The sequence below is a fragment of the Centruroides vittatus genome, unplaced genomic scaffold, assembly GCF_030686945.1.
Source record: "Centruroides vittatus isolate TY-2023 unplaced genomic scaffold, ASM3068694v2 scaffold_1172, whole genome shotgun sequence".
Lineage (NCBI taxonomy): Eukaryota > Metazoa > Arthropoda > Arachnida > Scorpiones > Buthidae > Centruroides > Centruroides vittatus.
The window spans coordinates 789,940-807,687 of NW_027122672.1; the positions used below are offsets into that span (position 1 = coordinate 789,940).

The 17,748-nt window shown below is 29.0% G+C and overlaps 1 protein-coding gene across 1 annotated transcript in view; it reads right to left on the minus strand.

Annotated features, from left to right (window-relative positions):
- Positions 1-17,748, minus strand: part of Nedd4 (E3 ubiquitin-protein ligase Nedd4) — an 83,497-nt gene that overhangs the window by 15,692 nt on the left and 50,057 nt on the right. The window contains exons 8-15 of the mRNA XM_067284374.1: positions 16,054-16,250; positions 13,501-13,630; positions 12,984-13,115; positions 11,826-11,924; positions 9,503-9,557; positions 8,856-8,914; positions 5,502-5,567; positions 1,416-1,645 (exon numbers count right to left, since the gene is read on the minus strand). Of these exons, the coding sequence (XP_067140475.1) occupies positions 1,416-1,645; positions 5,502-5,567; positions 8,856-8,914; positions 9,503-9,557; positions 11,826-11,924; positions 12,984-13,115; positions 13,501-13,630; positions 16,054-16,250 (968 nt within the window). The remainder of the gene's footprint in view (positions 1-1,415; positions 1,646-5,501; positions 5,568-8,855; positions 8,915-9,502; positions 9,558-11,825; positions 11,925-12,983; positions 13,116-13,500; positions 13,631-16,053; positions 16,251-17,748) is intronic.

The window sequence follows — 17,748 nt, forward strand, 5'->3', positions numbered from 1 at the left end:
TTAATATTGCACTGTGGATTTTGGGAATCAACTTATGGATATAGCATATTAAGGCCAATTCTACACGGGAGAAAAAAAAACATTGAAAGAGAAAAATAAACCTGCTTTAGTACTTTCAGACATCATCAAATTATAATTCATAATTTGTTGTAATTAGGTTACTTTTTATACAAAATTAATATTTCTGTATTAACTACTTGTAAAACTATAAAACTGCTCGTTCATTAAAAAATTAGCTTTTCAAATTTTTGGAACTAAAAATTTATTTGTGTAATTATTATTTTAAATTATTGTTAATCTTATGTTCTCAATGAACTACAAGATGCATACCAGAATTATGTACCGTTTCCCTCTAGCGGGGCACAGCAAACTATGTAAGCATGCCCTCTTGAGAAAAATTTGAACAAGCCTTTGTCAGTTGACTGTGAAGGTCCAGTAGTGTGCCAGCAGCAGGTGCAGAGTAATTCACATTTTTCACGAACTTGTTTCCACGTGTGCCCGAAAGCATGATGTTTTCATTTCATGAGCAGCATGCTGTCATCAAATTTTTGTTCACTCGTGGTAAAAAAGCAGTAAATATTCACAAACAGTTAATGGATGGGTACAGGGAATCTGCTCTTGCTGGCTGCACAGTTTGCAAGTGGGCTTGAAAATTTGCAGGTGGGAGAAACTCTACCAAAGATGAAACACACTTTGGTCACCTTGCTGTTGCAACATCTGAAACTGATATGATTATTGGTCAGTATGCAAAACATATGCTGAATAAACATTTGCTGTTTGTAATTCAAGAATGGTGTCCCAATTTTGCTAGCAAAAATTTTGTCTTGCATGAGACAATGCTCTGCTCCACAGAGCTCAAACTGTCTGAGATTTTCTGATAGACAAGGCCATTGAAATCTTGCTGTATTCTCTGCACTCACCAGATCTGGCTCTAAGCAACTTCTGGCTGTTTGAAAACCTGAAGGAGTCACTGTGTAATATGCATTATTTGTCAATTTCTGCACTTGGCAGTGCAGTTTTCCAGCAGGTTCTGAAGGACTTGAAAAAACGAGTTCGCACAGTGCATTGGTAAGTGGTTAAAGGATACCAAGTGTCTTGACAAAGATAGGAATTGTGTTCAAAAGTGAAATCAAAAGTTTTCTTCAAAACAGACTGCTTTAGAAGTTATGGATAAACATTACATAATTCTGGTATGAACCTCATACAATAAGAAATCTTTATTTTGAGATACAGTATGACTTAGTTATTAGATACTTCTACATAGGCAATAGTTTCTTGGTGCAATACTGTTATATTTTCTTTAATTTTGGACATACAAAATGTTTAATTGAATTTTTTTGTAACATTAAGTATTACTTTTTAAACTGAAATGAATATGTTTAATGAGTTTTTCATATTATATAACTTATACTTACATTGCAGAATATTCAAATAAGCCATAATATGGATTAAACATTTCCTTAGACAAAAGAAAAAACCATTCTCTGGATGCCCCACCATAATCCAGAACTTCTTCGCCGTCAAATTCTATCCATAATTTAGTTCTAAGGAGATCAACTTGTGACACACCACAGATAATTCGATAGGAATCTTCCAAAATGTTGTTTCTACAGACATTCATCACAAATTTGTTAGGCACATTGGACTAGAATGGAAAATAAATTACACAAAATTAAAGATATAATTTTAAACTATTAATATGAAGATTATTATATCTAATTAAATAAGCTACATATAAAGAGGACAATTATGTTAAGAAAGAAGATAATAAAAACAAATTCCTTCAATACTTTCTGAATAATTACACCCAATACAGTCAAATTTACACACAGTATAATAAACTTTTATAAATAAATTTCTAATACTTATCTAACCACTAAAACGGGGGTTTTTTTTTGGACTAATAAACAAATTGTTATATCTTTCTAATCAAACTTTTCACTGGAGTTCAAGGATTACTTCATAGATGTCATAGATGTACAGTACCTATCGTAAAATAGGTACCATCTATGACAAAGACCATGCCAAGTATTCATAATCATCTTAAAACACTAAAATTTCACTAAACCATCCTGCATTGCATAACATCTTTTTAATTTTTTTTTAAATCTGTGAGACATCATTCCACACGTCATCAATTATCATCCTGCTGTTTAAATTAATTAAGTTACTACTATTTTTAATTGCTATATGTTCTTTAAATCTTCTTAAATATATATCTTTTTCTCTAAATAAGATTTTAATGTTATTTTTATTAATTTTACAATTATTATCATTACAGTGAATGAACCAAGGTGATTGGGCATTTTTTAGTGTGATTGATGCATCATGTTCCTTTATCAATGTTCAAATAGTGTTCATTATATTGGAGAAACAGGAAGAATGCTAGAAAAAAGGATAAAAGAACATAAAAGAAATGCATATAAATAAAACATTTGAAAATTAAAATTGTTCCTGAGTAATTCTTGAACTTGAGTAAAAAGTTAAATTAGAATTAGAAATTAGATAAGTAACTAATGAAGCCGGCTAATATTGCTAAATTCATCTGATTAATAAATTTATAAAATAAATCTTAAATTTTTCAGTAAAGTTGCATGTAAATTATCTTCCGTTTAAAAAAATACACTTTATTTTACAAATTTTTTCCGATAACATTGTTCCTCGGTATTTTAAAATAGAGAAAAGAAAGCATTATAATTAATTTGCACAGTGTTAACATTTTTCTATAATGAAAGGAAAGTGGTAAAAATTTTTTCCATTTTTCTTTGATAGTGTTTATAGTGATTTTAAATTCAGATTCAATACTTGATGTTTATTATATTTTCTGCATGTTTCCAATTGATTTTTTTTCCTTAATATGTTGTAAGTAACAAATGCTATGTATAATGTAAATCTGCATAAGAGAATTTTTATTTAATTTACCTTTCGTACAGTTTTAGCAATGTTGATTATATGTGAGAAACTAAAACACTGCAAAAGAAATTGGTTGTAAATACTGGACTTTGCATGATTTACAATTAGTAAGTGGAGATAGTAACTAATGACACTTTGATTTGATCATCAATTAGTTGGTGTAAATTTAATCATTTTACAAGATACAGTAATACCTCGACTTACGCTACTCCGACTTACGCAAACCCAGAGTTACGCGATTTTCAAATCTCGACGATTCGTCTTTTGTTTGAGCACCATGCAACTCTTGATTTCTCACTTCCTCCACACTATTGTTCAGCTTACACGTTCGGACGTGTCGCGCAAAATTGATGCAAAGCTACAATTTATTTTGTGTTATTTATTTCTGTGTCTGTTATATCTATGGAGACTTGAGAGAAACTATTGTGTCATCCAAACGAAGTAGAACTGATTCTTCTGCATCAAACAAGAAAAGGAAAACTTTATCTTTGGGGTGTAAAGTTAACGTTATTAAAGACTTTGATACAAAAATGAAAATTTGTGAATTGGCAAAGAAGTTTGATCTACTGGAATCGACCGTCAGAACAATTATAAAAGGTAAAGAAAAAATTCTTGAAGCTGTGAAAAATGCTCATTCTTTAAATTCAAGTGTCATTCATAAACGTCACGGTATTATCACTGAGATGGAAACAATGTTATCTAAGATTTTATTAAACATTTTTTCTAAATTTGTTTTCTTTAGTCTCCGGCCCCAATTAAAAATACTTTGTATGTATTTATATACGAAGTTATACCCCGACTTATGCGGTTATCGCTCGGTCCCACCTATCGCGTAAGTTCGGGGTATTACTGTATTAGATAGAAAGTTAACAATGAAGTAATGATTAGGTAAAAAAATTAATCATTTTTTCAACACATACTAAACATAGAAAAATTTACGATTAAAAAACAAAATCATCATCATTATCAAATCTATAACTTTCCAGATGTACAGATAATATAGGCTTTAGATGAGAATATCATTTAGTTATTACTTCAGTAATTATGTTGATATTATTTTTAATATATTTATTATTTTTGGGTGTAATTCGTTTTATATCATATTCTTTATTCCTTCCCTTAACCTATGCCTCAAGAATAAAATAAAAGAAAAAACTGTTTTGGTAAGTTTCTGTTTAATTATCATAAACAGTGAAGGCCACCTTTTTATGATTGTATCTTTCAAATATACCACAGATCAAGTTACTAGTCATAATATTCAATTTCATCATTTTCAATTTGTTCTGTTTGAATCATTTAGAGCAGCTATTTATATAATAGGAAACTTAACAATTTTTGGTTACATCAATAAATTTTCTCAATATAAATTAATTATTTTTTTTTATTTTCAAATGTAATAATTGCTAAATTTTCAGAATTTCTTGACTGATAATTCATTTTTTAATAATTTTTCTTTACAACTAGAAAATTCTTAGAGTAAATAGTTTTAATGTTTTATATTATAGTAATTCAGTAATTGGAAATGATCTGTTAACATGAACTGTTTATTTATATATAAATATATTGTGTGAGTGTGCACATGCATGCATGCATGCGTTATGAAATATATACATTATACATAATGTTTGATTTTTTTCAAACAGTAAAAGCTATAAATTTTTGCAATTTATTTTTGAAAATGCAGCATTATGATAATAGCATAATAATGTTATGCAAACTAAAAAATAACTTGAAAAGAATATTTTACTTATATTATTTGACATTCATAAATATATAACAGAAAAGAAAACAAACATGATAAAAGCAGTAAATTACAGTTTTAAAAATTAATTTCATCTTATATTATCTTTCATCCTTGAAGCAAGACTGATAAACTATAGTTCATATACACTACAGGCCATTAAATTGCAACACTAAGAAGGATGCATCTGACTACTGCAAAATTTGCAAGATACTTAGATCATTAGGGGACATGTAAATAATTAGCAGTAAAGCACAAATGCAAATCATGTGTGCCAGTAATGTTCCTTGGAAGTATAAGAGGGAAGAACAGAGATTCAGTTTTAAGTATTGGAATTGTGTTTTCTCTCTATTCTTGTGTACAGATGGCTTAAGTATACCTCATCAAAACATATGGCAGACTTACCAGCAGGTATCTGATTTTGATAGCTGCAGAATTGTGGTATCATAAATGTGGATTATTATTCTGCAGAATTGGTGTTCATATTGGAAGAAAGACACCCACATGGAATGTGCAAACATGGAATCGGCAGATCAGGGATGAATGAACTGATGTGAAAGATCCCAACAGAAACACCATACCACCAAATGAGAGAACGCTATCTAACCTGCTCAGCTATTTGAGTTTGTGATATGGCTGCACAAGATACTGATTTCTGTATGTTCCTCAGCTTGAACCAAGCTGAAATTGTAATTATTTTACCCTTGTTCTATATAATATGAATGGCTTTGGTATCTCATCCTTCTTGGTGTTTCAACTTTAATGGCCAGCAGTTTAATTTTATTTTGCAGGCTTTCTTCAACAATGCTTATATATAAATTTTTTAAATCTAAGAATTTTTACTTACTGGCTTTGGAAGTTTTGCCTTTAGATACTCATATTTCCGTTTGTAGTCTCTGGAATATGGTACAGCCTAGAAACAGAAAAAGTCTTGTTATTAAACCCGAAAAGTTTTTATTTTATTAATGTAAAAATTTAACAACTAAAATATTTGAATAAATAAAATTTAATTATTATTAACACTACAAAATATTAGAGAGTAGAAACTTATTATTACTGTACTGTATATACTATTGAAATTTTGAGATTTAATTCACTATCATTATTGCTTTAACATTCAATATATTTTCATTAATTTATCAGAAAAAATGACATGAAATTAGTTAAGATTTAATCAGATTTATAAATCTTTTAATAGTACAAACACACAGTACAAAAATAATTAATTATAGCATATAATATATAATATAATTATCTTTAAACAAAAATACTTCCAATTAAACAGATGAATAGAACAATCAAACTGAGCCATATTCTATTTCAACTATGTAATTATAAGAATATTTGTTAAGTAATTTATATAAGAAAATCTAGCTTTGAAAATAAACTTATTCAATTAAACGTTTATCTAATTATTTACAACCTGCTACTTTAAATACCATTAAATCCTATATAGTAATAAGTTATGAAATGATCATATACTAGATACAGTAGCTTCCACTTATTATAATCATGAATAATTTTGTAAGTTAATATCACAAAACACAGAATTTAAATATAAAATCTTTGTTTACTGTACTCAGAAATAAGTTACTGTTATCTTTATCTTTGAGTGAAGAAACTTTTTAAGCTCTCTCTCTTTTCATGATACCAGTCTCATATATGGCTGATAACTAAGGTTCGGATTTTTGGGTGCATTTTTAGAATGGATTGGGTGCTCACTTGGGTGCTTTTTTATCCATTTTGGGTGTTAGTTTGGGTGCTTTTAAATGCTGTATTATTAAGACAAAATTAACTAGTAGTATTATATTTACAAACTACATAGTTGTTTATTGCAATTTACACATAAAGATGAGCATTGTAATTTACAACAGTAATCATTTCAATGTTCTTAAAAGTGAAGTTTCTCATTTGGAAGATAGAATGTCTTTATGTAAGGAAAAAGATTTTTTTACGTCGACCGAGACTAAGAGGGCAGTTTCATTTTTACTCGGAATTCTAGTTCAGTGTAATCCAAAATATTGTTCAAGTCGGGATTTTTTGATAAACTAGATCTGAGTTTGTCCAGGATAAAACCGTCCAGTATATCAAATGCCTGACTTACAACATTCCACTGATCCTGCATTTCAGTTTCACATCTTTCCAGCTCCTTGATTGTATCCACCAAAAACTTGTGCGAATGCACAGAGTAGAGCTCTGTCTCACTACTGGATCAGTGACCAGTTTCTTGACACTGTCGACGGTAGCAGAAACACCAGGAGGAAGTTTGTTGATAAAAGCATTGATTTTCCCAAAGTCCTCGAAGTAGAATACCACACTGTTTATTCAAGACTCCCAACGGGTGACCACTGGATTGGGTGGCAATGGCAGCCCAGTTACGTCTTGGTACAAGCATTCATGACTAAAGCACTTGAGAAAAACCACTTTCATTTCGAAATGAAACCGTTGGCCTTGCTATATTTTACATGAGTATGTTCACATACTCGGTGTAAGACAAGTCACATGCTTTAGGTTGTTGTAGATGCACTTCAAATTTGAGAATGCTGAAAACATGTAAGATGCTTGATCTGTAATGACAAGCCAAACCTTTTCGTCCTGGATATCACTTGGCCACAACTTGACATAAACATCATTGAAAGTTTGGGACACTGTAGTTGAGTTTTTATTTTCAAGTTGGTACATTTTGAACAACATTAGAATCTGGTCAGTGGTGCAACAACAATGTTCAGCACGTACTGTTTTGTGGAATCCATTGTTTCGTCCAGTATAAATGCTACAGGATTGTCTCCAACAACGTCCAGGATTTTAGATATTGTTTGATCATAAACTGGTTTCACATAGTTTTTCTGAGTGCTCTCATCAGGGACAAACTTTCCCATATATTTCTGGAGAAATGACTGAAAGGCTGGATTGTTTATCTTATAAACGGGTATATTTTCCTGCAGAAGAGCGGTAGTTAAATTTGCATAAAACGTATTATTAGCATTAAACGTTTCTGAGATTCTTCTCCTCTTTGAAACAAGGCCCCTATAAATGTCTATTCAAAATTCCTCCTTTTCTGTTTGCCTTCTCTTTGCTTTTCCATACTCGGGTGTCACCTGATTTTTGTTTCTTGGTGTTTGACATCAACTGAAATCGCAAATGAAACAGCAAAGAAGTTTTTCGTCTGTGCATATGCCTTCATCTTTAAACTTATTTGCTAAAATATTCAGTTTAGATGGGGCATTGTGGGCATTTTTGCCATTTTCTAATGTCACTGACACCGAACAAAGGAAATTGGAACTGTTGCGCTCACAAGTCAGGGTAAGATGACCTTAATACAGAATTTTCTAGATTGTTCTTTTCTTAGAAAGAAAACACTTGTTGCAGATTTTCAATGAATCCGTTTACATTCTTAGAACAACCCTAAAGCTTAGTTGTTTAGTCCAGAAATTTTCCCTTTACCCCCTTTTCTCTCAACAAAAAAATTGAGTAAGCTAATTATCGAACTTTTTCCCTCAGCATACGTGGTCTGGTTTAATGAATTTGTTTTTTCCCCTCAAGAGAATGAATAAAAACCACAGAAAAAAACAGATAATTGTCAACATATTGTTTGAAAATGTAAAAAAGGGGAAAGCTGGATGCAAATTATATAGTTTGGGTGGTAGTCACCGTTTTGGGGGCAGGTTTGCATTTTGGGTGCATTTGGGTGCTAAACAATTTGTCAATGAGTGGACATACTGCACTCAAACCGATGTAGTTTGTCTTTTTACACTCTGCCCCGTTCAAAAACAATGCAGCACCCAAAAATCCGGACCTTACTGATAACATGCAATTTCATTAATTCTTGTCGTCAATCTTAATCAGTACTTTAAACATTAATCATTATTTGTTTTTCTAATCATATTATTTGCTTAAAATATACTAATTTAAATTTCTGACTTTATAATTTATTAAATCTTCAACTTAAACCCTTTTATTTTATTGTTTCAATATGTTGTAATATTAGAGTCAACGAATCCGGGATTTCCTCTAATAGTAGTCCTGTACATCTACTCCACTTAATATTATCGATTGGCCGTTTTCGTCAGTTTAGGCTAATCTTGAAGGTGGTTAAAATAAACAGAGTCTATTGTATAACTAAAACTAAATTCGAATTTTTCTTTTTTAAGCGGCATTATAAAGCAGTCGGAGAATAATATACAATAACAAATTAACATACCGGTCCTGCAATATTAGGATTATTTAACCGAGGATCTTCCCATTGCGTTATCCTGGTATCTGAAAAAAATATAATTTTTAATGTAACTACAAATATTAATCATTAATGATTTTCTAAGTAATTTCAATATAATGATAAATTTATAATTAAGCTATCAAAGAAAGATAATTAGTTCTATTTAAATTTAAAAATTTATTTAATTTTTTATTTAATTATTTAAAGTGCAAAAGAAAAACAATACATTTTTCTTATTTTATACAATTAAAAGTTGTCAAATAAATTCTTCATTACAATTTAAACTTTTTTAAATTTGTTTTTAGTAATAAAATATCACTTAAAGGTTCATTTTTTACTTTATTTTCAAATGTGGCAATTAAAATGTAATTTTTATGGGAACAATAATATTCTATGCAGATCATACATTATGAAAAAACAAAAATGTATCACATGCCTTCCTTTCTGACTGTATCATTGTTTTAAATATTGCATCTTCATCCAACAAACTCAATTTGCAATTTTCAGTTATTTATTTTTATTAAATTTCATAAGTTTATATTAAAATTTAATAAAAATGAACTTCTATTAAGAGATGAAAGCAAAATCTGTTCTTGTAAATAAAAAGTTAAGCATTATATTCATTAACTTACTATGATCAATAAAAAATATTCTGCCATCAGTATGTACACGTTCCTCCCATCCTTCCTATAATTAAAAATAATAAAACATGTTTTATTAAAAAACACAATTTACTAAAAAAACTAACATGGAGTTCATTAAAATTTTTATTTTAATTTATGCTAAAATATTTTTAAAACTATGTAAATGCCAACTGATTAAAACTATCTACACATAATAAATTAATAATGTGTATATTTCAGGAAAATTATACAAAAAAAAACCTATTAAAAATTATGTAACAGATTGTAGTTAATTATTATTATTGACATTGTAAAAATTACCAAATGCTATTAAAATTATTAGATCCTGACAATTATCATGGTGTTGGTGAAGTATATCCTACAAAGCATACTTTATATACAAGATCAAATTCAAGGCATAACTATAGAAAACAAATGCTTTGTTTATATGTTGTTCATGTATATATCTGTGTTTAAGAATATCCTGACAATGTTACATGTATTTAATATGACAGCCTTCTGTAGTGTGATGTTGTGAAGCTTTAATACTTCGAGTCTTGTGTAGTGTATATGGTATGATGCCTGTGCAAGAAAAATCTACTGGAACAATATGTAAATCACCCACTGCCCAAATGCACTTTATTTATTTGTGGACAATTTCTGAATATTTACTAACTTTTCATCATGTAATACTAACATTTTGTTTCTTATGGATGTTTGGAATAGCTACGTCTATGATGTATGCGATTGTTTTGTTTGTCAACAAATATGATGTCTGGTCTGTTGTGATGAATTTATCTGTGATTTTGGGTATTTTGTTTGTGTTGTTTTCTATGAATGTCTGAAGAGTGTAGTTGTATGACTCCTGGATGCACAATAGTTTGTTTTTGACATATTATATTTGCTATTTGGATATGCTGACAAAAGTAGTCAATTTGCAACCTGACTTGACACATTGTATAATCTTGTGCATGACATGGCATTTCCTAATGGTATTTTCTAGGAGTGTCATGTCTTTTAAGATGTGCTTTCTGTAGTTTTTTCGTCATTTATGACCTGATCTTGCAAGGCAGTCATGAATCTTTCAATCTCTCCAAATAGGCATCCGTAAGTCAGCCAGAAGTTTGATATAGTTTTATCAACCAGATCCTGGCTGACATTGTTAGAATGCCTACTGTGGAGAAACTTCTGCCTGGTGGTGTCTGTGCATGTTGTGTACTTGTCATATCCAGATCAGTGTTATTTAAGTTTAATGGTATACTGTTTTTGTCTATAAGAGAGAACTTTGTGTAACTGATATTTCTTGTTTTCAATAGAAATATTCTTGCAATATCTGTATTTGTTTCTAGTTCAAGTTTAAAATACCTGTAAGGCCTTATCTTTCCTCATTACAATGAATGGTCAATCTTTCCATAAACAACTTAGGGTGGTGCTTGTTTTCTTTTGTTAATATTGTTCATGTTTTCCTTTGAAGCTGTTCTGTTTCTGCTTGTATTTATATGAATATGTCAGTACTGGGACAACATATGTGTTGATTGCTTTAAAAGTGTAATTTGTATTGAGCTGTGTTGTTAGTATCAAGTTTAATATAATGCTATACTGTTTTGTTATTCTTTGTTTTATTTGTGCATGTTCTGGAGTTGGCCTGTTGGAATCCTAAATATCTTTAGATTTCACCCACAAGCATGATTCAATGATACCTTCACTTCTGAGAACAAATTCACGATTCCTTTTCCAATGTAAATTGTTCTGCATTTGCCTAGGCCAAACTCCACTGAATGTCAGTGGAGTGAGTGACTGTATATAACTTCTATTGTGTGATTTAGCTGTGCTTGTTCGAATATATAGTGTTTTTTGTTGTTCAAGTATAGTCAGTCACAAAATATTTTTGGCTTTGTGTGCAAGCAGCCAATGTGCCTGCTGAGATCAAAGATAAATTCCAGAAAATTATTTATTGATAGTTAAGTTATTAAGATGCACGTTATCAATCTTTAGTTTGTAGAACATTTATTGAATTTAATTAACAATTTCAGCTATTTAAAAAACCATCATAGGTTAATTACAATAAGAAAATATCTTAATATACACATTAATAAGTTGCATTCTGTCTGTCTGTCTATGATTATTATTACATTAAAAATATATTTATCTATTAATCACCGACTAATCACAGAATAAATCATTGCATGCATAAATGTCAAATAAAGATGAAATTTTGCAGAAAAACTAATAGTTAATATAGTTCTGTTAGTACTTAATTAAATCAATATTTAATTCGAATGAATACTTAGTAATGATAACAACAGAAACAGTAATAAAATGTTTAACTTACTGGTAACTGTCCAAGATCATCCACACTACTAAATGATGGCCTGTTGGGCACATTATTTTGATTGGGAAGAGGACTTGGTCTGCCAGTTCGAGGATCGACCTTCGGGAAAATTTTATAAATACATTGCATAAATATTTTTGAAATATTGTAATTGATTTTTTCATTCACAGAAATCAAAGCACACACGAAAATTCATACATTTTAATAAATAAATATCAATATCTTAAATTTTATACTTATAAACGACTATCAGAGTTACAAATTATAAAGATTTACTTCTATGTTTTCATATAATATAACTTACTAATTAAAAATTCAGTCAATTTTAAGAAAAGAATTAATATTTCTGTTTCAATTTTTCTACAAATTAACATTTTTTAAATGCAATATCAATTAATATGCCGCAATGCTTTAGTTTTGCTATTAAGGATTTATTTGAACTTTTTCCTCCTACTATTTCAAACTATTTATTAGTCAAGATAAAAAATTTCTTGTTTAAATTTCATGCTAACAAAGAAATAATATTTCAAAATACTAATACTATTCTTTTGTTTCCATTTTTAAAATTTACAGAATTTTTTCCATAGAAAATAAATTAATAAATTCAATGACAATGCCGCATTTAACAATTCAATAATAAATTTCATAGAGTAATTTCAGAATGTGAAAATAACCTTCCTTGTAGACAAAAAAATATTAGTCTAATTTGTGAAAAAATAGAAAGACATTAAAATATGATAATGTTAAATGAACTGTTTCTACAGTAAGATCTATATTATTTAATCTAAATATTATATCTATTTTACATATTTTTATGTATAAAAGTCATCAAAAGCACGAGAATAATAATTTTTGAAAATTCTTTAATGAAATCTTTTATATGTAGTGGTCTTCGGGTAACTTTACACAAATCATAGTATGTGTTAAAAGTATTTAAAACTGTACATTTTTATATAACTGAATATAGTTTTAAAATGTTTACAACCCTTTTAATACATAATGTTTTTCTTTTCTACACTTTTTTGCAATTTAATTTTTACTTTTTGGAAGCATTTAAATCTAATTATTGAAACAAAAATTAACTTTTTTTAACAGAGGTAAAATAGGATTTACATACATAATTATAAAAATTAAATACAAAGTAACTAATGTATTTACCCAAGTTGTTGTTTTTGTATTATGATCGATGAAAAACACTCTTCCATTTGGTGCTACTTGAAGTGACCATCCTGCAGGTAATCCGTCGAGCGATAAATGAGCAGACAATTGTGATGATAACTCTGTAGGTGACTAAATAAATAAAAATGCAATAATTAAGTACAGATGTAGTACAGTGTAATGATTTACATGTTAAATATTTTTAAATTATAACTTATCAATGATATTTAAAAGAAAAAAATTAAATAATCACAGAATTATTTAACTTTGTTAGTTAAATAATTATTTATGTATAGAATACATCACGAAATGAACACAAAACACATCAATATCATTAAAGTTTGCACTAAATATTCAATAACTATAGATCTAAAGATCAATTTTATTCCTTATATTTAACTGATTAAATCTTCACATAACAATAATACTTGTATGAATATTTCTACTGAATACTTTGAAACAAAAATAAAATTTCTTTGTTCATATAAATTTATATATATATATATATTTTTTATACCTGTACAGGTGTTTCTTCAGGAATTTGAGATTCCATTTCACCATTGTCTGCACTAATGTGAAAACGCCGTTCAAATTCTCTTGCAGAATCTAAACTACGTTGCTGTACTTGTTCTTCTGTTGGTGAAACTCTACAGAATAATTTAAAACATCAATAGGTACAATAAATAGTATTTTTGTATTTGAATAATCTACTTTAATAATAAAAAATGTGAAAAAATGAATGTGTACTTCTATGCACTTATCAATATATTACAATACTTATATAAATAGAAATTAGAGATGATACAATAATGAATTCTGTAAATACAATTCAGATACTGATAATTTTATCTGTATTCTCTGTGTGTCAATACATGATAGCTCATTGATTTAGAACAGGGGGTCACTAAACTTTTTTCACAGTGGGCCACGTAACTGTGAGAAGGACAAGCACGGGCCGCATAACGATTTTGTTCAATACAGTATATTGAATACCCAAACAATAAAGACAACCAATATATTTATTTACCAATACACAAATACGATCGTGCAGCAAGCTCGTAATCACTTTTCTTAGAAACTTCGTTGTAGGTACTTACACAAAAAGTGCTCAGATATCCAAATTTGCAAAAAGTCACCAAATTTTTTATTTAACTGATTTTCCTAAATATTATATTACTGTCAGATGCAAAAATCAGATTGGACTAATTTTGGAATTTTTACTTATACATATTTTAACTTTTTCTACATAGTAAGTTTATCTATAGTCTAAGATATTTCCATATAAATAATTATATTTTAGCTCATTTGTGGCACAGTGCGGACGAACTGACCTTGCGGATTGTAGTTTGGTGACCTCTGGTTTAGAGGATAACCATTTAAATTCAAATATAAAGAAATATAAGTCTACAAATTGATTTACAAGCTTATTTTGGATCCAGACCCTAGACAATCATAATTGTCTAGTTGGCCTAAGACTGCTCTAGCCTTGTTTCTAAGAAAAAAAATTTGAATACACCTTGAACAAATTTATAATTGTATAGAAAAATTACCATATTGAAAAAATCATTTGGCAATGATTTTTTCAATGAGGTAATGTCTCCAGACCTGGTAATGTTGTTCACACATTATCCATCCATTGATAAAAATGCATCCAGCATGCAAAGTTTTTTTTGTACAAGAAGAATAAGCAAAAGCAGTATCAGTTTGCTATATAATTGGTCAAAACCTGTCACAACAATGAGAAATATGTACAAGAATTAATTTTAAAAATTCTGATAGTAATAAATTTTAAAAAAGACAAATGTATTAATAATCAGTAAGTCAAGATTACAACAAAAATTATTAAGCAATAATAATAATAATAATAATGATAACAATAATGGTAATAATAGCAAAAACACCAAAATCACAGTTCATTCCTCAGCAAAGCTAGCCAAAAAACTTCTTCTTGTCTTAGCCACTTCATAAACATCTATTTATACCCATTGACACCTTGACATACATAGTTGCTGTTTACCTCATTTACATTCTCCGTTAATCCTATTTTCATCCATTCCCTCATGAAAACAATTCTGGTTCTAATAATTTTTTACTAAATATTTAATAATGAATAAATACAAATTCTTGTACTTTAACTTTGGTTTCAATATTATCATTCTCTTCTTCTTTCCAAAAGTGACATCATTGCATCACTGGTGTCCAGCATGACAGACTGTGCGTGGTAAGTTCAGTTTAATTTTAAGTTTTTCCTCCTATTCAGAGGTGTGAAGTAGTCACCCTTTCCTAAACAAAATCTCCAAAATAAACATAACTAAATAAAGAGAAATAATAATGATTGAAAAGAAGTCATGTTCCTTCTCAAATGTTAGTGTTTGGATCCATATTTTCAATGAAAATCATTATTAATTATAATTAAAATTGATTTTAGTTTATAAAGTAATCAATATTTATTAATATTGTTACTTATGCAAAATTTCATTTTTCTTTCCAAAGAAAATGATTTGCATTTGTTAGCTACACAAAGCACTTATAAAATCAGAATAAAATAAAGAAAGAAAACTTATCTAAACAATGCAATAACTCTACCCCATAATCATATATGAAAATTTCAGAACAAAATATCAATGCTTACTACTATATACTGTATATTTTAAGAATATGCATTACAATAATCATCTGATTTGGCATGAGCAATGACAGAGAAATCAGATTTAAAATGTATGCCATGAACTTCAGTTGTGATAAGTTTTAAACAATCATAGAGTGAACTGAAAATGCTGTTGCTTAACCTGGTTGTATGAAAATGTCTCATGGCCATCGATGGCAAACATGTGAAGAGAGGATGTTCTGTCTACTGCGGGTTAGTTTCACAGCACAATATGTCCCGTCACCATGTTCAAATGCCTGTCACATGGCGAAACAATGCAATGATAAGTATTGGGCAAAAGATTGGAGTTTGTAAAATGAACGAACATTTCGATATGCTAATATATCATTATCAAAACCTATTAAAAATACATAAAATTTAAAAATTAAGGAAACATATAACAATTTGTAACAAATAACTTACCCAGTTGGTCGTTCCCACTGTGTGGTACGAGCTATGTGATTTACATAATATGTTCTTCCATTAGCATCTTGTCTTTCCTCCCAACCTGCAGGTAAACTAGCTTGGTTAGAAGACTGAACTAATGTCATAATTGGTTCTGATGGTGTTTCTTCGTGAACATTATCTTCATCCATCACTTCAACAATTTCCCATCCACCCTAATACATAAATAAAAATTAAAGTTAATTAGTGTAAGAAATTTAAATGATGTTACACACAAAATATTATTATAAAGATAAACACAACAGATCCTACTTTTTGACATCTCATTTTACAAACCCATACTGTCACAAAAGGTGTGTATATTTATATTTTTTTATGATTGCATATAATGCCATATTTAATATACAATATTTTTTATTGGACATTTCAGTGACTAACAAAAAATGTACTGTATAGTTTAAAATTAGAATGCAATTTACAACAGCTCGTTTAATGATTTTGCACAAACAAATGAAATTATAAAAGTGAGGATCTACTATATAATTAATTATTTGATTAAAATGAACTGTTTTAACTGAAACATTTTATATAAAATTATTATACTGAAAAATATAAGATGTCAGGATCACTCTAAAATTAATTTATCCTTGCAACTTTCAATAAATAACGTAAATACTGATAGATTGAGCTGTAGAAATCAATAGATTTTTTTTACAATTAATTCTACTTAGTGTGAAAAATAATTTAAGCAAATTTCAGAAAAACATATCAAAGTTTATTGTTAACAATTACTATTATACTAAACATTTTCAGATGCCCAAATGCATATATCACCTCATACATTTTTATAGTGTAATGAAATAGTCAGATACACATTATTTTTACATGTCAAATACATTTGGAGTGATCAAAAAGTAACTTTATAAGTTTTAAAAACCAAAACAATGTCAAAGTGTAACTCCAATGTATTTAATTAGTAATGAGCCAAATTACAAATACTGAATAATTACAGTAGAATAACAAGTATGTGGGACAGTTGTGATGTCACATTTTCAAATGGCAACAAGGTTAGGGAAGTAGTCTTGAGAAGAAGTTTGAGCAGTTATTTCACTTTTATGAACCAAACATATTCCACCTGCTGAAGTCAGCATTGTCAGTTAATCAAGGTATACGAAGACAATTCACATCACATCAATATGTCATATAATGGTGCCATAGTTTTGCAATCAGTTGAGAAATTTTGAGTTAAGAAAGTCACAGTGAACATCCTAGCTGCTGTTCAACAATGAAATTCAATACAGCAAAAATTAATGCTTGAATGCCTAAGGAATCCAGGATATTTACTCTTGTAATGGAGAGAAAGCATCCGATTTCTTAGCTGAAGCATTAATCTCCTATGCAACAATGCCAAACTGCATATAGCATATCAACTGAGAATTTGCTGCAAACATTTCAATAGAAGACTCAACACCACCACCTTACATCTCAGATATAGTAATACCTTCTGACTTTTACGTTTTCCCATATTTGAAAGAATACTTGTGATTGTAGGTCTTAAACTGTAGTGTATACTGAAAATCAATACAAATTACATGTAGAAAAAATATTATTCTATTTTAAACTGTGTGAAAATTTTAAACCTTTACTGGAAATTCAGAAAATATTCAAAGATGTCAATATGTTTCATCACGTTTGAAAATGTTCTAATGTTTT